Genomic DNA, 20,456 nt, shown 5'->3' on the forward strand with positions numbered 1-20,456 from the left:
CACCCACCCAGTGAGCAGTGACACCAAGAGATTATACCTACCACTGATTGCATACTTACTTTGTGCTGATCACAGATCTGAGCACATACACACATAATCTCATTTAACCTTCCAAACAACCGTCTGGGTCAGAGATGCCTTAGAAGACACTCTGCAGGGCCATGTGATTGAGAGTAAGGGCAGCGGTGTGGTCACAAGGGGACAGCAGGGGGAAGTGACTCTGAGTGGCGGGGTGACTCAGTGGGAGGGAGATCCAATCAACCTGTGCTTCTGGATCTTGGGGTAGCATGAGTGAGGCTTTGCTCTCCTGAGGTGAGAACAACATTGGTATAAATGTTTCAATACTAGTGGGTTCAATTATAAGATTACTCATTCACTGGGGCCGTGGGGTGGCCCACTAACGTGGAGGTTGTTGCTAGGATGGGCCACAGTATCACATGGATGGTATGGTGGCCAGGAAGGGAATGAACATGTCTCTGGGGAGAGTTCCTTTACCATCTGCCTATTAATAACCCTTAATACCCACCACATGCCAGGCACTGTGCTAGGCCCTGAGACTAAAAGGGCGAGCCCCTCAGATATGGCTCCTGCCCTCGGGGAGCTTACCTTCCAGTGGGGGGAGGCCGGCACTGAAGCAGGAGGGGCAGTGCCATGTGCTGAGCAGTGTGGGGGGACAGAGGTGCTACAGGACCGTGGGGCCTAAGTCAGGCGTAAGGGCGCAGAGTCACTCTGCAGGAGGAGACATCTGAGCTAAGACCTAGACTCCTTTCCCTTTGTGTCCTCCTCCTTTTTCCCCTATTGTGGCTCTAGGAATTCACCTAGACTTTAGAAGCAACAAAGCACAATTTGGACTAGTAAAAACATGAGCTCAACATGGACAAGTGAAAAACAGATCTGTTCTTGCCACCATTCACAAGCCATTCAAAACCCCCAAGGTGTCCGTTTCCATGGTCTCCAGCCAGAGGTGGCCAGCGTCCCCTACCCCTCCTTGCATCTGCCTGGCACAGGGCGGGCTCTAGGCTTAGCTGCTGTGGTCACCAGACTAGGCTCTTGGGTCAGGCTTCTACAAGGTCTGCAGAAGTCCTGCTGGCTGAGGTGGATATTCCCTGAGCGGCCATCATCCCACCTAGACAGGTGGCCTGTGGAAGCCAGGAGGCATCATTTGAGTCCTGTAACCTTACAGCCAGGAGGCAACTGACGGCAGCTTGTTTATAGATGAAGAAATGGAGACCCGAAGAACAGTCAGGCAGAGCCAGGACTCACAAGAAGGTGTTCAGACTTCAGCTGCCAGGCTTGTCAGGAGCGCCCCAGTCTCCACCACTCCACTTCTCCCAGAGCTCCACAATTAGGTGGGGATGGGTCTCCCTCAGGGCTCGATAGAGTTGATCTTTACAGGCCCTGTTCCAGGACCTGCTGAAGCTGAACAGGGTGCGCATCTGGCCTGGCTTTGTGGCCTCAGCCCGCACCCTCTCATACTGCTCCTCGCTCAGCACTTGTCCATGTAGCTTGTCCAGGACAGGGTCCACCGATGTCACTCGAGCCACCAGCTGCTCCCGATACTTGTCCACGAAGTGCAGCAAGGCCGGGGCATCTGGGAGTGAAGGTGAGGCTGGCAGTGAACAAAGCAGCCTCCCACCACAGCCTCTCCCTCCCATCCCCCACCTCCAGCTCCCCTTACCCTCCTCATCTGCATCCCTGGCTCCTTCTGTCCTGTAATGGCATTTGGCCACCAGAAAGGCCCCTCGCCCCTCTGTCCTCCTCATGTCAGCATCTAGCCTAGCACTCTGCTTGAGCTGGGGCTTGGGGTAGGGCTCACAATGGAGGCATTTGAGGCTGTCTGGTGGGAGGTGCCAGGGGCCAGGAGTAAGGGGGATGGGAAGGATCTTGGCTGCAGGCCACATGCCAATCTCCAGGACCTGATCCCTTGTGAGGGTGGCAATGATGGAGTCCTCTCCTTTCTCTCTTCTCTCCCCTCCAGGACCAGATAGTACACCTGGAAGTGCCATGGCTCCTGTGGTCTCTAAGAGCTCTTACTGACCTATTAGGGCTGGAGGGACCAGAGTGGCTGCCGGTCTGAGATCTCCTGGAGGAAAACAGAGATGAGGAAGCATGTGTTGCAGTGCTGGTTATTAACACAGATGATGATCCTTGAAACTCTTACCCACTTCATTGTGAGAAGAAGCTATAGACAAACTCTGATAGAACCTGAAATAAGGGCTGGAAGGGGCCTTAGAGATTATGTAAGTAACTCTCTTATGCTTATGGGGAACTGAGAACCAGAGGCCATGATCATAGTGTGTGTGTGTGTGTAAGAAAGGTGTCCAAATGAGCAACAGTAAGTTCTCCCACAAGCCCCCAGACATGGTTTAATACAGTCTTGGCCTGAATGGAACCCTGGTGGAAAACTAACCAAGCCCCTTGCTAGATAGCTTAAACTATTTGAGATCTCCTTATTCTGAGCAGAAATCTACTTCCTTGCCTTTGTTTGGCCTTCTAGACTCACACAGACTAAGTCTATTTGTTCTGGATTGTGGTGTCAAAATTGAATCAAGATCAAGAAAATCTTAGCACTTGGGAGTAATGGTTGAATTTCAGTTTGAAAAACAAACAAACAATAGCAACAACTAAGGGGCCTGAACAATTCTTGCATAAGGAGGAAGGGGAGTCCAGAGCAGTTCACGTGGACAAAGCCTGAGGGTATGAGCAGTCCCGCAGTTCACGTAACCTGACACTACAGAGAGGTGGACGCAGGAAAAGGGAGCCCTGGCTGTGGTCCTGGGGGCACCGGGTTCATTTCATGGGAGGTGTTCCACATGCTCCGGGCCGACTGGACAGTCTTGGAGTCTCTCCTGACCTATCCACAAACAGGAACATTTACTGAGGAAGGTGACTGAGATGGTAAAGAATTAAAAAAAAAATAAGAAAAGGAATGATGGAAGGAATTGGAGATATTTAACTTGCATAAGAGGAGACTTAAGGGAGGCCAAGATCACAGCCTTCAAGTATCTGAAGGGCTTTCCCCTGGGGAAGGAGATAGACTTCCTCTGTCAGCTCCAAGGAACAGAATTAAGACTGTAAGGAGGAAGAGACTGGCTTAATACCAGGAAAAAGAATAATACTGCTGCAGTTCATCAAGGATCACTGTATGAGACAGTACATACAGTACTTTAATATTTCTAACAATCCCTTAAGCTAGGCATTATGATCCTCATATTGCAGATGAGGAAGCTGAGATTCAAACAAAGTAAGTACTTTTTCCAAGATCACCCAGCAAGGCAAGTGTTGGAGTGGAATTCAAACCCAGGTTGGATGCTGAGGGGCCAGTTAGTTCTTCACCTGTGGCTGCACCCAAGCCAAGGCTGGGCAAAACCCTCCTCTTTCCACCACACCGGGAAGTCTGCTTGTGGCAGCTCAGAAGGCAGAGTCACCATATTTCAACAGCTGACAAAGGCTGGTTGTCCTAAAAGGACTGCTTAAGGGATTTTGGTTCTTGGGAGTGTTGGTGCTAGATTAAGAGACTATAAGATTTCATTCCTGAAATTTCATTATTTGATACTCTCATCTACCTTGAAAATATCTGAAAGATCCAGGTCAGAGTATCTGATATTGCCAAGATTGGCTTAATTCATACAACCATATAACCATCTAGTACTTATTCTTTCATCTCACATCCACGCCACCATGGGAAGCTGTGCCAAAGGCCTTGTGGATGTCAAAATCTGTTAATGCAGGGGCAGCATGTAAACACTCTGCTGCACGGGAGAGAGCATGGGGTTTAAAGTCAGACTGGCTTGAGTTCACGTTCTTGTCACACCAGCCGTTACATAACTAGAAAAAGCCCCATCACCTCTCTGGGCTATCTCTTCTCATCAACAAATTGTGATAATATACAAACTCTCTCTCTCTCTCTCTCTCTCACACACACACACACACACTTTAACTGGCTTTCCCTCCCACTCTGAGCTCCCTGGCTTGACTTTACCTGGTCTCACCAAGGCTTCCCATACCACAGCCCCATTTTTCTTGTCTCTTATTTGCAACCTGATCCCTGACGCCAACTGGTCAACATAGAACTCAGAGAAGAGCTGGGATTCTCCAGGACTCCGATAGCAGAGCTCTAGTTCCTGAAGAGAAGAAGGGGTGTCACGTGAGTTCATCCTGCTGTTGAGGTCCTTCCCGCCCTACTCAACCCCACAGGGCCACGCACACTCTCATGTACTGAACCTCGTTGCCACCTTTAGACTCTGCTCTTTCCCTGATTTTCTACCGATGCCGACTCAGAAGGGTGGGTACAGCTGGGTGCTCTGTGGGCGAGTCAGGCCTCATTTTTAAATGTATTGCTCACACAACCTAAACTAGATCCTTCTCTCCCCCATCTTGAACCCAAACTCTCATTTCTCCAGCCCAAAGTCTGTCCTCTCGATGGGTCCTAAACTTGGCCGCTGTCAAGCAACAGAACATGTATATCCATCCCCCTTCCTAAGTCCATCCAAGACAGAACTCCTGACTCAACTGTTTTCTAAACATCTTCCCTCTCCAATTTCCCCAAACTCAGTAAGGGGCACTGCCGCCCGCTGAGCCCTCAGACTCCAGATTGAGGCATCAGCCTTCACTGCTCCCTGTCTCTCCCCACATGCCAAGTCCTATTGGCTCTCCCTCTGATTTACCCTGAATCCATCAGATTTCCTCCATCGCTACTGCTACCTCCCTAGTCAAGCCACCGTCAACTGCCTGCAGTGTTGCAGCAGCCTTGGGACTTGTCTCTGTTTTGACTCTTACCCTCTTATCATCCATGTTTACCCAGCAGCCATAGCATCTATGTGAAAATAAATTAGTGTGTGTTACCAGATTTAAGACCCTGTAAAACTTGTCACTGCACTTAGAACAAAATCTAAGCTCTGTGCCTGGGCCGACAGGGCTGGTGGGCCCTAGGCAGCCTTGGCCTCTTGCTGACCCCACCTTCTCCTCTCTTTTGCTACGTTCATCAGGCTGTACACATGCCTCTGCGTTGTCACCTGGGGCACCCAGCTAGCTCCTGCCCCTATGCCCCTTCGCCTGAAGCGCTCTGCCACGGATCTTCAGGTGTCTGGACCTTCTTGCCACTCAGACTTCAGCTCAAATGTCACCTCCTCAGAGACGCCTCCCCTGACCACCCAGTATAAAGTACCCCAAGTCACTCTCTTACATGGCCTGGCTGTGTTTTCTTCACAGCACTTCGTGGGTCTGGGATGCTATTTCTTCAGTTATTTGTGGAGGGCTCACCCCACCAGGAAGGCGTCTCCCCAAGGGCAGGGACTTGTTTGCTGTGTTCAAACTATCCCCGCTGAAGACAGCCCATTGGCAGGGGGTAAATGTTTTGTGGGGTGACTGAATCATGTCTCTCACTCCTTGTTGACTGACACAGCAGGAAAAGCCAAGGTATTCATCCGTGGATTCATGTTTCCCAACTCAAAAGATACATATCACTTCCTCTTAACTATTAGACATCTATTTCATCTGCCATTATCACAGAAGGTGGATCAAAGACTCATCTCTGAACAAAAAGAGGAAAAAGCCTCCTACAGGCTGCCAGTCACTGGATGCGCTGACCCTAAGCAGCAAAATCTGGGCAATGGTGAGGATTTGGACATCATGGATGAATGTCCAGTGGTCTGACGTCCTCTGCCTTTGGCCACAGGCAAAAGGCAGACCGAGCAAGAACAAAAGGCAGCACCTGATGTCCAGGAAGTGACCTGATAGCCACAGCCAGACCTTGGTGCTGTCACACAATGACTGGGACTGCCAGCTCGGCTGTGCTGTCCTCCTGCTGACATTCACAGTCTCACACAATATCCCTTTTCAGACAGGTCACCATGCAACCCACAAAATCCAAACATCCCTCTTCTCTTGCTAAATGCTGCTGCAGCAGGACAGCTTTCTCCTTGCCCTGCCTAGAGAGAAGAGGAATTGAGGTTCCCAGTCATGGAATGGCCTTTGCCTTCTAACAACACCCAACCTAGAGCAAACCTCCATTTCCTTGACCTTCCCACAAATTACCCAGCCAAGCTCCAAATCCTATAATTTGTTCTTTCTAACCCTTTTATGAGAGATCCTGCGGTTCCCGTGGTGCATGTTCTCTTGCTGCAGTGGATACTAAACCCAAGGGCAGTGTTTCAGCTTCGGGCATGTTCCTGCAGGTTTTGACTGCAGGGCATTAATATCCTATAACCCAACACATCTTGGTGCCCCCAGGTCAAACCCCTCCTGAATGTGACTCTCCCTCCCACTAACTTCCTTTCTCCCAATCTTTGAAGATTCCTGTTCTCCCACTTGTTGTCTGCCCATCAGTTCACCCTGTTCCTGGAGAAGCCCTGAGACTGGCTCCACAAGTATCCCCAGCATGACCTCTGATCCTAGGGAGGGGTGAACATCCTGGGCTGCTCACCTTGGGGATTATTTCCAGTTTCTCTGAACCAGACACAGTGTAACGGGAGCCCATGTAGAAGGAGGTCAGTGGGGGTGGCTTGTGTATTCGCACGAACTGGAATTTCTTTTCTTCATCATCTATGGCCTGAAAAAGCATACAGAACAAAGATCAAGGGAGGAGGTGTGTGTCTGGTGTCCTGCTTGAAGATTCTGCCCCATGGCATCTGGAGTGAATGAAGGTCAGCACCCCTGCTCCTTCCTTCCCCCACATGCTGCTACACAGAGAGCCCGAGCACTTGGCCTCTGCTATGTTCAGGATGGGAACTGGGGCATTGCTAGAGAAGAAGTAGGAACGGGGGAAAGGAGACAGTTCTGGGCATGGAGCCTTCCCATCCTTTTGACTTCTGGGAAGAGGCTTCAAAAAGTTGTTTAGAGATGAGTGTGGAGCAGCAAACCCAGGTGGAGACCTCAGGGAGCTGAGAGCCAGGATCCTGGTCCGCGGCTGAGCTGGTCAGGTTGGTTCACCCACTTCTAGGTTCCCGCTTATTATTAGTCCACCCTTGTTCCCAGTTGGCTCAGCAGGGGGTGCTCTGGCTGCCCTTCCTTTTGGCCTACAGTGCTCCCCCTGCCCCCTCTGCCAGCCTTTCCGGCTCTAAGGGCCACCTTCCGAATGGAGCAGTCACTGGGAATCAGGTAGAGGTGGAAGGTGACTTCCTGAGGATGGAGGTGATGGTAGAGCAGCACGGTGGCAGTGATGGGGATGAAGCGCAGGGCAGCATGGATCACTCTCAGTACAACGCCCATCGGGGAGAAGCTGGGGTTTTCCAGGACTATGTAACAGGGCTCCACCCTTGCTGGCTTCTCCAGGAGCATCCCCTCCTCTTTAAAGTGGGCCACTTGGAACAGGCTGATGTCCACATGGCTTCCTGTCAAAGAATGGATTCGAGAGGTGAGGGTTTAGTGCCCCTCATTGGGTGAGGCTTGGCCAGGGCAGTGGGGTCCTGGGGCATGGGCTTGGGGCCTCCCTGGGGGACCCAGCCAAGGAAGGGGACATGCCTTTGAGGGCTGCAGGCAATAGTGTCTGTAGGGTGGGGGCACTGCAGGAAGCCCCTCAGGCCAAACCCATACACAGGCCCAGATCCTGCCCCTGGAGCTGGGAAAGATATTGACCCCAGAGTTGCCTGTGCTGGTGTGGATTCTGTAACTGTGAGGGCTGCTGAGAGATGCTGGCAGGTTTGACTCCAGGCAGGTAGAGCACAAGGAAGTGGGAAAATGGAGTAACTAAGGTTAGTGTCTATTTTTCAAGTGTTTGGCTGTGTACCATGCAGACTCTTAATTGTGCGGAGAGCCTCTCCCCCCACCATTGTGTGGGTCTTGGAAGGAGACAAGCTGGGCCTCCCCCTAGGGAAGCTGCTATAACATAGGAACATGACCAAGACTTGATTAAGTGGCTGCTCCTCATCAGGACCTTGATACAGAGGGGGTGAAGCCCAGATGAAAATACAGAGATTCTTTTCAGCAGTGGAGTGGGGCCCAGCGCCCACCATGGCAGGAGGGTCCTGCAGTGTCTGCAGCAGAGTTCCCTCCCTATTTTTCTTGGTGTGACCTTGGCTGTGTCCTTAGTCTCTCACCACCCTTTGGTCACTGCCTTCTTTTAAAAAACAAAGACTTGTTGCCTTATTTTGTTAAGTCTATAAGCTACTCAAGAATCATTCTCTACATTTCTTTTCTGCCTTAATCAGCCAGAACTGGTTTCTTTGATTGCAGCCAAGAACTCTGAGCGATGATGCATCAGGTGAGGACATGGATGCCACAAGAGAGGGCTTGAGGAATGCAGGATGGTAGGGGGAGAGACACTGGCCTAGAGGTCAGGAATCTGAGCTGCATCTCTGTGTTGCCTGGCAACTTGTGGCAATGCGGGCAATGAGGGAAACATCCAGCAAGTCGGACAGGGGACACCAGGCAGAACGTCATTGCCCGATGTTAATCCCAGAAGGGGCCATGGAGACCGTTACTTAAGTCTTCTCATTTATTCATTGCTTTTTTGTGTGTGTGTATGAAAAGTAATAGCACAGTGGTGTACACCTTCTGAAAAAATGAAGATGCCTTCACCTCGGATCTCACCAAACAACACATCAAGGATTATACCATCTTTCCCTTTTCCATTAGTCTTTCTCTGCAGCAACACCTTTTCATGTTTCCATCCTAGTTCATGCAGTTTTGCCTCCCGCCTTTCCCGGAAAGAGTTTAAATAGTCACAGGCATCTGTCAGACCTTCCTAATGACTGCAGCATGTGACCCCTACTGGTGGGATGAAACATCCTGTAATAAAAAACAACCACTGCCTTGTTTGTTGCAGCCGTGACGTTGTTTCCAGCTTTCCACCACGATAAACAGTACTGCAGCGCGCATATTTCTGCAGAGAGCTTTTCTCTTTCCCTTGGGCTGTTGCCTGGGAATCAGTAAGTCCCAAGGGATGAGAAAAGCATGTGGAAGGATGCAAACATTTTTATGACCTCCCGTGTTTTGCCAAATTGCTTCTCTAGGAGGTAGTGCCACTTTGCACTGCCACTGGTGACACCGAATGGATGCTCTAACCTGCCCCTCATGGCACTGAAATGTCCCTGCATGTCAGCTGATGGAACTGAAACCCTTGGGGGGGGGGAAGTGCTTTTCCCAAGGCCACATGCCAGCCACACTAGGGCCAGACCTCTCACTCTGATCATTGTCCATACAGACTCTCTGCACCACTCTCTATTTTTGGCTGAATTCTGGAAGGTGCTATGTGCCTCTGAAACCCACCTTGCTAGGGTGACCAACTGTCCAGGCTTGCCCAGGACTGAGAGGGTTGCTCAGACACAGGGCTCAAATCAGGAAAATCCCAGGCACACCTGGGGGAGTTGGTCTCTCTATTCCACAAACATATTGCCCTTTCCATAGACATACACATATGTTGCAGAAGAATTTTCTCTAAGCCTGCTGACCAGCAGAGTATTTGTGCTGGTAGATTGGAGAGAGAAGGAAAACAACAGGGACGATCCTGGTCTGAAGGGGCAGAGGCTTGACTGGGGCAAGTATTGGCAGAAAGCCACCTGCCTGGAGTTGTCTTCTGTGCGTCTCATTAGAAATATGCAGAACCAGCCACCTTGGGGTGGGTTGTTTCTGTGGCAATAAATCCAGGCCCTATGGATACGGCTGTGGACAGGGATGACACAGGCATTGCCATCCTGGAGCTAGAGGCCCAAAAGGGAAGAGAGACAGCAAATAGAATGATGACCAGTGTCACAAATGCTGTCTCTCCTCTTTTCCCAGCCTCGAGCCACTGTGGACCCCACTGTCCAGGGGCCTGGGGGCTCTCTTTCATTTAGACCCTGCCGCTTTGGGCATGTGGCCTGATCCCGTGGTCCTGCTCTCCCTGCTGAGTGTGTCACTAAAGGCTCAGGGGAGCTGTTGAGGGGCAAAGTGACTATCCTGTTCAAGGAAGGACACTGGGACCCCCACCAGCTAGAGGTGGGGGTGTAGAGAGCTGTTTAGCAGGGTACTGATGCGATGGCTGCTGGATTTGACTCCCAGCAGAAGCACTTACCAGCTCGGAGTGTCTGAGCAAGTTACTTAACCTCCTTGTGCATCATCTGCAAAGTGCAGCCAACAGCCTCCACCTCCTAGTGTGACCGTGAAGACTGAAGGAGTGTTTCTGCAAAGCACTTGGTCTAGCAAACGTTCCCTGCTATGATTATGGGCAAAATGTGGCCTGACTAAGGACATCATAACTTGGCTATTGTGGTTCTTTCTATTTCTTCCTTCAATGGCTTGGCCCACTCCTCCTGGTAACCCTTGGCATCTGTGAAGAAACAGGCACTAAGAGCTTCTGAAGATGCATTTTGCTAAACCTCAGTCATTTTGGGACTCGATCACTTCACAATTCAGGTGTTGGTTCCAGAGAGGCAACAGTTTTCTGAAGCATGTGGGATGACACGGTGGTGCCCAGCCATCTGGAGCAGGTGTGTTCCTGGGACGGGGAGGATGGCAGGGGAGCTGGGAATGATGCCACTCAGGTGGCTGGCTGTGTAAGCCCCCTCCTCCCCCGTGGACAGCACAGAGAGTGAGCACACCAAAATGAATTAACTCACTTTCCTGGATTAATGGCTGCGTGGAGAGCAGAGGTCTGCATGTGCTGAAGGAGTTGCATGGTGGGGGGACAAAGGACCCAAAAGGGCAGGGCTGGCTTCATGGGTGCATGGCCCATGCAGTCAGACACACCTCTGCGCTCAGAAGGGCCTTGTGCATGGTTTAATGCTCTATTGTTGTCTTGAAATTCTTAATTTTTGAACAAAGAGCCACCCGTTTTCATTTTGCTCTGGGTCCCGCTGGTTAGAGGTGGTCCTATGGGAGTATGAGATTGCCCAGATCAGCGAGGTCCGTCAAGCTGAGATGCCAAAAGCTCTAAGTTCTAGTTATAGTGGGAGAAAACTCATCGTACAAGTTAATAACTTGATGTAGGACCTCACCAGTGACAGTAAGGAAGCAGCCAGGGTCCACGTCCTCAACTGGGCCTACATTAGGCACTAAGGTCATCATTTCCAGGACAAAAAACAGCTGCAGCCCAGACAACAGGTGGCTAAGGTCCCTGGAAGGGGCATGGTTCCCTGGCTGGGCATGGGCACGGCAAGCTCCAAGCAGCCTTTGTGCATCCTGCCTCTTGCTCTGTGTACAGAATCGGAAGGGAACAAGTCCTGTCTGGCCACAGGGTGAGGTCCAGAATGTGGTCCAGAGAAGGTTGGTGGGAACTGGGCTTGGGCAGGCCTGGGGTGGGTGTGCGGTTAAAGGGACCTGAGTTAGAATCCCAACTCTGGCCGGGCATCTTCAGCTCTCTGAGCTTCTGTTTCCTCATTGGTACATCAAGGGAAACCATAGTACCTAACTCACTGGGTCATTGAGAAAATCACGATGATATGAATATAGATGGAACTGCCTTGCATGATATCTGGCATAGGATGCCCAGTATTGCTCATGGGTGTTATTATTAGCCATGTCCCAGGAGCACTCAAACGGAAGTGCCACTAACTTGCTGATTTCACTCCTGTCCAGATCTCGCCCATTGCCCGGTAGGCTCAGGCTAGATTCCTGTGCGCTTGGAGAGCCACCTCTTCCTTGGCAAGTCCCATTTCCCAGGCGCATCAAAAGGCTGTACAAGACTGATCAGGCACGGCTGGGGTGTCCTCATAATGGAGACGGGCTGCTGGCTCACCGACTCTTGAGAGGGTGGTGTGAAGGGGGCTGGGAGCAGGAGCGAAAGGCAGCTGTCCTCTCGCCCTGTGGGTGCATCCTGGCTCCAGGTCTTAGACACATGCGGATGTTCCTAGGATATCTTGGTGTAGAGCCGGGAGTGACAGTGTCACGCCAAGCATCTCAGGCCAAGGGCAGACCAAGTTGTGCCGCTGCTCTGCAGAGCTCAACCCACTGGCTCCACTGTCGACACCTCTCGCTCTGTGACAGAACCCCTCAGGAGTCCCCAGGCCAGGGTCTCACCTTATGGAGCAGGATGGTGACCTTAGAGGCTGTATTTATTTATCACTCTATAGATGGTCAGGTGGGAAGAAATACCTTGTCCCAGCTTGTAGTTGGGGCCCTCCGTGCCTTTTCCCCAGCTATTCCCCATGCAGATGGACTTCCCCAGCCTGAGAGCGATCTCACCCCTCCCTCCTCCATGCTTTATTCTGGAATATTCCCTAGTGACCCTGTCTGCCAGGCCAGATGCCTGTGGACTCCTGAATCCTTTCCCTTGGTCCTGGCCTTATTTCTAAGTTTTTGTTGTCTCAACAAAAACTTCCCTGCTCCTGGGTTACAGGGAAGTCCCTTGCTTTTCATTTTTCTCATTTCTGTTTCTTCTTTCTACTAGTTTGTAAATTATTCTTCTTACATATAGATTCTTTGATTGATGACCTAATATTTTAATGTGCATACTTAGAGTTAAGGCAAATCAATATCTTTACCTAGAGGTGATACTAAATATATTTAGTGACTGAGATGGCACCATAAGTTAATATATCAATCAATTCATAAATGAAACACTAAAAATATATCCCTCTTTGTTCTCTAACAGAACCATGTATTTCATAAACATGCTTACCACTGATAGAAGCTGTACCAAAAGTTCTTGATCAAGTCATTCTAGGATAACTAAATGAAGCTTCTTGTCTGAGTCATGATTTAACAATTTCTCATTAAATTGATTGACTTAAGGTCCCAGGCTCCAGGCACTGGGTGTGCCCCTGATGCCAGCTGTGCCCACATGGCCCAGTGTGGTCAACAACGCTGGTCCTGCTGCCCAATAGACTCAGACACTCCTGCCAGCCTGGTCTGGGCTGGAGTGAGGCTGCCTCAGCCGCCCATCCATGTCTGCACCCCACCCAGGCCCCAGAACTCGCCTCTGTGACCGACACTGTGGATGTTGTTAGATCGTTTGTGGTCTCAGAAAGTGGAGAGTTTCACTTTCCTGTACAGAAGTGTTTCAGCATTTTAACCTGGACCAGCACAGCCTTTACCTTCTTTCTGAATTACTCAAAGACCTTAGAATTCTTTAACACTTTAGTTTGCTATTGTTGCAGGCATTTCAGTTCTCTCTCTCAAGTCCCCTGTACTGGACATTATTTTTTGCTCCATCGAGTCAATGTTTTGTTGGATTTGTCCATGCACGTCTTAGGACAGTGGCTGCTCATTCCGCCTTGCATCTCACACCTTCCACGTAGCATCGTTTTCCTTCTGCCAGAGGTACATCTTTGGAATTCCCCTCAGGATGGATTTGTTTGTGGAAAGCTCTCTTGTTTTTAGTTTGTCTCAAGAAGTCTGTTTTACTCTCTTCTTAGAAAAATAATGTTTCTGTGTTTACAAATCTTGATTGAGAGTTATTTTCTCAGTGCATTGAAGACACCACTGTCTTCTCCCTTCCATTGCTGCTGTCAAAAATCAGTTTCAGCCTACTTGACAGATAACTTGTCTTTCTTTCTGGCTGATGTTAGGACTTCACTCAGACTTCGGGACTCTGTAATTTCACTATAATGGGTCTCGGGCTGGTTCCTTTCTCTCTCTGGCTTTGGACTTTCGGGATGTTTCATTCGGAGAAGTCACATCTTCCAACAATTCTAGAACTTACTCAGCAATTCTCTCCTTGAATATAGCATCTTCTCCATTCTCTCTGTCACATCCTTCTGGATTCTGATTCCATGTATGCTAGGCCTTCTCATGGTATCCTCCATGTCACTTAATCTTTTTTTTTTCATATTTTCTGTAAATTTAGTTTGTTTCCAAACTTGACTTATCATTTTTAGTGGCTTATTACTTCTTGCTCCTTTTTTTAAGTCTACTTATTTCTTTAAGCATAGGAAGCCTACTTCATTTTGTGTTCTGTTTCTGATCATTTCAATATCTGAAGTCTGTATGGCATTGCTTCTGGCCCCTGTATTTTCCACTGGTTCTCATTTATGGTGCCTGGTTTACTGTTTGTGGGAGTTTTGACTGTGAACTTCTATTTCTTGGGACTTTTCTGTGGGAAGTCTTTGGAAGCCAGAGAGGCTGAGATAAGTCTGTTACCCTTTATGGCTGCGTGTCCTACTGCAAAGGCCCTGTTTGATGGCTCTAGCTCTCAGATGGGTCTGGTGATTGTGTCTTCTCCTTCTCCCTGCCTGCAGGAGGAGTCATGGCTTCCCCTCTGTTGCTAGGCCCGAGGTCTCCCCACATTCCTGGGGGTTCACTTAGCCTTACCTTGCAAATAGTCCTGTCTTTGAAAACTCTTCAAAAATCTCAACTGGGTCTATCATCTTTTTCCTGCTCGGACCATGAGTGACAGTCTGAGTAAAAAGCACTTAATAAATGCCAGTTATTATTGTTACTGAGTAGACTACTTTCTATTTAGGGAAACTTTCAAGTAATTGAGGCAAAAATAAATGATGAGCCTAGAGACAGAAATGCTGCAAAAAAGGTGTGCCCGGAGCACTGTGGAATGAGGGGAAGCTGTCTCCACTTCTGTAACCCTCTCAGCCTCACTGAGGCAGCCATGAGCTCCTCCCTCGGGACGCTGCCATCCCAGGCCTATCAGTACCTCCTGCCCTCCCACCCTCCCTCTTGCTTACCTTGGAGGGACACAAAGTGAGGGAGGTACACAGCCACCAGGGCTCCTGGCTCGGCCTTGATGTCAAAAAGAGGCCCTGCAGGCACCCAGCTGTTCTGTGAGGCAGATCTGTCCAGAAACTGGTCCCAGGCACAGAATTCAATCACGACGGTCACTGGCCCTTTTGCCACAAAATGGAGACCTGTGTTGGGCCAGTGGTAGGCGCCGGCCACAGGGAAGTGCACTCTGGGAAGAAAAGGGAGCGACAGACACTGACTTACTCTGTGCCAGCCCACTGAGCACCTGCTGGCTGCCAGACCCCACGCAGGACACTGGGTCTAGCAGAGTGGCTACAAGTCCAGGCGTCAGAGCCAGATGGATTTGGGTTTGCATCCTGGCTTCTCTGCTCTCTGACTGTGGACCCCTGAGCAAGCCACTGGACCTCCCTAATCTCAGTTTGCTCATCTGTAAGGAGGGATAATAATTGTGCCGATCTCACAGGGTTGTGAGGAGCCAGTGGCCTTGGCATGCTGACAGTTTAATACATGCCTGCGGGAGGTGAGCTGCTTCTGTAACAATGATGGCGATGAGGACGCAATAGGGCCTAATGGCCAGTGATTAAGAACAATCACATGGTTATATTAGTGAAAAACCCTTGGGACTAAAAACACTGTACAGAGATCTTAGGTGACTTTCCCAAGGTTCCCCATGTGGTAAACGGTGGGGTCCTGGGATGTCAGCTTATGTAGGTATAAATTGGATGTGACATTATCTCTCAGCTGAGAACGTCTGTGACAGTATTTGATGAATGGTAATGTGTTATGTAAGAGATCAGGAGTATGACTATAGACATTTATTCCTTATGACTGTAAACCTTTGGAGGGAAGGGCTGTCATTATCATCTCAGGGCTCCTAGTTGCCAGTACGGTACTGAGCACATAGAAGATACTAATAAAATAGGAGCATATTGATGAAAAGAGATGTAAATAAGATTTAAGAGGTATAACAAGCCAAATACAGTGAGTGGACTTTGGTTGGATCCTGATTAGAGTGCATCACCTTGCAAGGACACATTTTAGATAGTTGAGCACATTTGTATATGGATTGGGTATCAAGTGATACGAAAGACTTATGTAAACTTCGTGTGATGTGCTAATGGCATGTGGTTACAGATGGAAACATCTTTGTGGTTTTGGAACACATCACAAAATATTTAAGGATAAAAATCATCCAACATCTTGGATTTAAAATACCGTAACAACAACAAAAGAGGGGAAAGTGAACAGTTGAAATAAATTTGACAAAGCGGTTGTTCAGCTGGGCAATGGGTACATGTAAAGTCCCTTGGTTCTTTTTTTGGTGTAGGTTTGAAAAATTTCATCAGAAAACTGCCTTTTCCATAATAAAAGCACCTACCCAGCATCTCAGCCTGCCACCCCACCCCCCGATCTGTCATCTGGTAAGGGGAGGGGATCCCATGAGCCAAGGTGGGGTGCTGTCTGTCTGTAGGACCCAGGGTGGGGATGGCAGGGTGGCAGATGCCTGCCTGGGACAGCAGAACCCCTTACTCACTGGTACAGGCTTCTCTCTTTGTCAGCCACTTCGGTAGCCACAGGTCCCATGGGGCCCCAGAGGTCATCTTCAGTCCCCAGAGGCTCCATGTGTGGGTCCCCAGGAGGCGCAAGAGACGACAGGCAGTAGGGTTCCACCTGTGCTACTTGAGGGGAGCTTCCCTCTGGAACTGGCAGGGCAGAGGTCAGTTCTGGCTGTTCCTGCTGGGCCTCCTTGGGCCCCAACGCTGGGCCATGGGAGGCTCTTGCCAGGGTGGTGTCTGCAGCCTCCGTCTCTGCTCCTGGGGATGAGGCCTCTCTCTGAGGGGGCCCGACCCTGCTGCTCCTGACCCAAGCCCCATGGCCCAGAGGTGTCATTCTGCCCAGCATGATGTGGGCAGACATGGCTCAAATGATGGCGGGGCTGTGGTGGACAGGTGATTCTCAGGCCTTAGAAGCCCAGAGTGGGCCTTGGAGACTAGGGCCTGGTTCAGAGGCTGACACAAGCCACCCGTGTTTTGGGGAGGAGCAGCCCTGCCCCAGGGGCTGAGAGAGAGGGAAGCAGAAACCTGCAAGCCCTAGGAGTGGAAGGCTGTGCATGGGGTGGACTCTTTCCAAGTGGGGAACTGCCCTGTCCCACACCAGAGGCAGAGGGATGGAGGGGGTGACCTCCCACAGCTGCCCTGTGAGCCACCCTGTCAGCATGCTCCCAGCCTGGCCCCTTCAGATCACCTGATTTTAGTCTCTGCCGCTTGAGTGAAGACACGTCACTCTTCTCTTCTCCATCTGGGTCCTCTTCAGGGGCACTTGTTTGCCTAGACACAGAGCTGCTCATTCTCCCTGACATCTTGGAGGGGGTGGGGCCTGTCTACCTGACGTCCCCATTTAAATCCAACTCATCTTCTCGAACTCATGGCCACTGGCCCTTCTCCTGCATTGCGAGTCTGTGACTGGCCCCCATGTGCCCAGCCGTCCCTGCTGGTCCCGGAGTGTCACCACGGCTCCTCCCATATCCCTCCAAGAGCCACCTGAGTGCCCTGTCACTACCTTGCACATGGCTCTGCTGTCTGTCCTTTTCTCCCACCTCCATGGCCTCCGCCCTAGTCCCAGGCCCTGGCATCTGGCTCAGACTGTAGAATCCTTCTGTCCTTGTTACTCTCCAGCCCATTTTCCACATAACTGATCTTCACATATGAATCTGGCACATTATTTTGGGGCTGAAGCCCTGAAATGTCTCTCCACTGCTTTTGGGGTAAAGTGGAAAGTTCTTAACACGACCCAAAAGGCCTTTCTGTGCCTCTGCCCCACCTCCCACCCGCCAACCCCACCTGTGCCACTCTCCCCTGCTCACTCACCTCTAGCCTAGGGGTTCTCAAACTTGGTGCTAAAAGTCACTCAAGGGCTTGTGGAAACACAGATTCCTGGGCCCACCCCAGAGATTCTGATTTAGCAGGTGTGGAGTTGGGCCTGGGAATTTGCATTTCTAGCGAGCCCTGCCCGAGGTTACTGCTGCTGCTGGTCCGTGCAGCCCACTTTGAGTAACACTGCTCCAGACAACTGGTTGCCTTCTATTCCTCAAAAAAAGCTAAACTCAGAGCCTCTGCCTCTGCCTGGAATCAACCTCTCTCGGCCCAGCTGACCCTGCCCACTTTCAGAGCTCAGCACGTCCCTCCGGATAGGGTCAGACAGACCCGTTGATGCATTCACACCGCCGTTGGGTGTGCTTACAGGTTGGGGGATAATGGGCCTGTCTCCCTGCTGGACTGAGCTTCTGAACACGGGCTCTTGTTCACTGTGGGGTGCCTGTCACATGCGGTGGGCCTGCAGGGAAGCTTGTCCAGTAATGAATGGCTCCTCCTCCTGAGCCTAGGAGCCCTTTCCCTTCCATTTCAGGTGAGGCAGAGAAGCCAAGAACCCTGGGCAGATGCACTGTGCAGCCACAGGCCAAAATGAACCATACTTGCGGAACCTGGCATTGGGGGGAGGGGGCGGGCTGCCGTAAATTGCTCAGGAGCCAGAGGGACTTGCCTGCCCTGCAGGCTCACCCCTGAAGCCCCAGGAGAGTGTCTGGGGTGTCCGTGTGTGTGGGCGGTGGGGGTGGGCTGATCCCCAGGGCTCTCCCTGTCTCTGTGTCCCCCTGGTGGCCACTGCCTTCCACGTTTCAAACCTCACTCACTTAGCCGTTCACCGCTTTTCATTTGTTCATCTCCTTACTGGAAGATGTTTCAGGCCAGAAAGGTTTAAGCAGAGTAATGATATGATTCTATTTACACTAAAGAACAACCAAGCCATATCCAGGCTGCTGTGGTTTCTGTCTCTGTCTCCACCCCACATCTCTTTGCCCATCTCTTGGTTCTGGACTGGCCTCGGGGTCTCAGCCCTGCACCAGGGTCAGCTGGAGGGAGTTCTGGGTCCCCCCAGCCCCCTTACCATCTGTTGGAGATGAGCAGTCGAGGCTTCTCCTCCTCCAGGGCCCTCAGCATCTCTGTCACCTCCTCACTCAGCTGGGTCTGGTCCAGCCTGCAAGCACAAAGGAAGCCTGCTTGTCCCGGGACACTCACACGTTCCCGAGGTCCCCAGGGCTCAGAATCCTGGCATTTGCCACTTCCTGCAGGAACCTGGTGCATGTTGGGTTTCCTGGGTTTCCTAAGATGGAAAGTAGAATGAGGAGACTTACTAGGGAGTGTTCTTGGGTCAACCCCAGGAAAGGGGAAGGGAGGTTGACAGAGGGAGAAGCTGGGCTGCAGTGCAGTCTCCATGGAGCTGACTCTATGGGGGTTCCGAAGCAGTGACGACCCTCCAGAGTACTTCCCAACTGGGATAAGGGGCTGGGTCTTTATACCTCAAACAGGCCTACCCTAGGAAGGGGATGTGGTCTTGACTGAGAGGGTCTCATCGACAGCCCCTCCCAGTGGTTAGGAGTCAAGTCTTCATCCCTGCAGGGGGTCTGGGCAGTGCTGCACAGCACCCACCACAGGACAGCCATTCCTAATGGCCTCAAGGTCACCACTGGTGGGTCCTGGGATTTTCTTCCCAGAGGGTAGAAGGGTTGCTGGGAAGAGGGCACCCTGTTTCCATTCCCACAGACCTTGTGTTCCGGGTATTTCCTCTCTGGGCCTCTGCGTCCTCATTGCTAGCACAGGATGAACCTGCTCTGCCTGTTGTGAGTCACAGACAAGGCAGCAGGTGACAAGCCCGTGCACCCTACAAGGGGCAGGGCACACACCCCTCACTCATCACTGCCATCAGACCTACTCTTCCCTGGCCAGGGAGTGGAGCCCACCACATAGAAGGTTGTCCCAGGGCTCCTGGAGGGCAGGGGGCAGAAACCTCTGTGAGCTGGCTGCAGTATGAGAGCAGGACTGGAAGCGTGGGGACACAGAGTGTGTGACAGGCCCCCGTCAAGAGCCCCAGGGAAGCACACGGACAGAAGCAGCCTGTGGACGTCTTTCAGGATGTGGAGGAGAGAGGAAGTGGCCAAGAGACAGTGAGGGGGCAGTGGCTCAGGGAAGGATGTGACTGGGTGGGCCCGCAGGATGGGGAATGAGGGCTGGGGCTTGCTGCACTGCCGCCGCTGAAGTCTCTGGGGCCCTGAGCCTGTTTCTGTCCCACAGTCTTCCCCCAGGCCATTCTCTTGGCTGGACTGCTGCCCAGGACTGGGCCTGGTCACCTCTGTTCCTGTGTTTCTGCTTTGGTCTTGGTGTGACATCACTTCCTCAGAGAAGCCCTCCCTGGCCCCTCAATTTAATTCCACAGTCCCCTCATGCTATGTGTGCATAACACCCTGCATTTCCCCTTCCCCTTCACTTGGAGCTTAGAAATACATATCTATTTATTAATATATGAGTAACACCTTTCTCATCCCCACAGAACATGCAGCCTCACTCATAGTTATTGCTTAATCCTGCCCCATTCTCTTCCTAGCATTGTCTTAGATTTTACATGTATTTTATTTCATTGGAGTCCACGAGGTGGATATGATAGCCCATTACTCATGATGAAGAAGGTGAGTCTCAGATGAAGACCTGCCCAAGTCACACGGCCTGAGAGGTGGAGCTGGGAAGGAACCCGGACCAACCATACATTGATCTGTCCCTTTCCTTTCCCCGTCCACTTCCACAGCACCCACATCCCTTGCCAGCACACCTTGCTCCCCTGCTCTGCCCTCTGCCCAGAAGGTGCCCACAGGGCCTTACTGCAGGAGCGTGAGTTGACAGGCAGGGTCCCTGAGCCCTTGGCAGAGCAGCCTCGCACCGAGATCGCCCAGGTCATTCTGCTGCAGGTCCAGCTCTGTCAGGCTGGGGCTGGCGCTGAGCACAGAGGCCAGGTCCTGGCAGCAGCTGGATGTGAGGCAGCAGCTGACCAGCCTGTAGGAGAGACAGACGTGGGCCCCC

General features: G+C 51.2%; 2 protein-coding genes across 5 annotated transcripts in view; one reads left to right on the forward strand and one right to left on the reverse strand.

The window, feature by feature from the left end:
* Nucleotides 1-20,058, forward strand: part of RABEP1 (rabaptin, RAB GTPase binding effector protein 1) — a 278,399-nt gene extending 258,341 nt beyond the window's left edge. The window contains exon 16 of the mRNA XM_057500995.1: nt 20,020-20,058. Coding sequence (XP_057356978.1) covers nt 20,020-20,043 — 24 coding nt within the window. The 3' untranslated portion in view covers nt 20,044-20,058. The remainder of the gene's footprint in view (nt 1-20,019) is intronic.
* Nucleotides 879-20,456, reverse strand: part of NLRP1 (NLR family pyrin domain containing 1) — a 43,573-nt gene continuing 23,995 nt past the window's right edge. For 3 of the 4 annotated variants that reach the window (XM_057500994.1, XM_057500992.1, XM_057500991.1), the window contains exons 8-17: nt 20,259-20,429; nt 18,493-18,582; nt 16,795-16,877; nt 16,085-16,364; nt 14,535-14,758; nt 7,069-7,331; nt 6,425-6,550; nt 3,983-4,124; nt 2,039-2,083; nt 879-1,591 (exon numbers count right to left, since the gene is read on the reverse strand). In XM_057500994.1, the coding sequence (XP_057356977.1) occupies nt 1,281-1,591; nt 2,039-2,083; nt 3,983-4,124; nt 6,425-6,550; nt 7,069-7,331; nt 14,535-14,758; nt 16,085-16,364; nt 16,795-16,877; nt 18,493-18,582; nt 20,259-20,429 (1,735 nt within the window). In that variant the 3' untranslated portion in view covers nt 879-1,280. The remainder of the gene's footprint in view (nt 1,592-2,038; nt 2,084-3,982; nt 4,125-6,424; nt 6,551-7,068; nt 7,332-14,534; nt 14,759-16,084; nt 16,365-16,794; nt 16,878-18,492; nt 18,583-20,258; nt 20,430-20,456) is intronic. The other variant, XM_057500993.1, reaches the window with a different exon arrangement.

Source organism: Manis pentadactyla, chromosome 4 (genome assembly GCF_030020395.1).
Source record: "Manis pentadactyla isolate mManPen7 chromosome 4, mManPen7.hap1, whole genome shotgun sequence".
Taxonomy (NCBI): Eukaryota; Metazoa; Chordata; class Mammalia; order Pholidota; family Manidae; genus Manis; species Manis pentadactyla.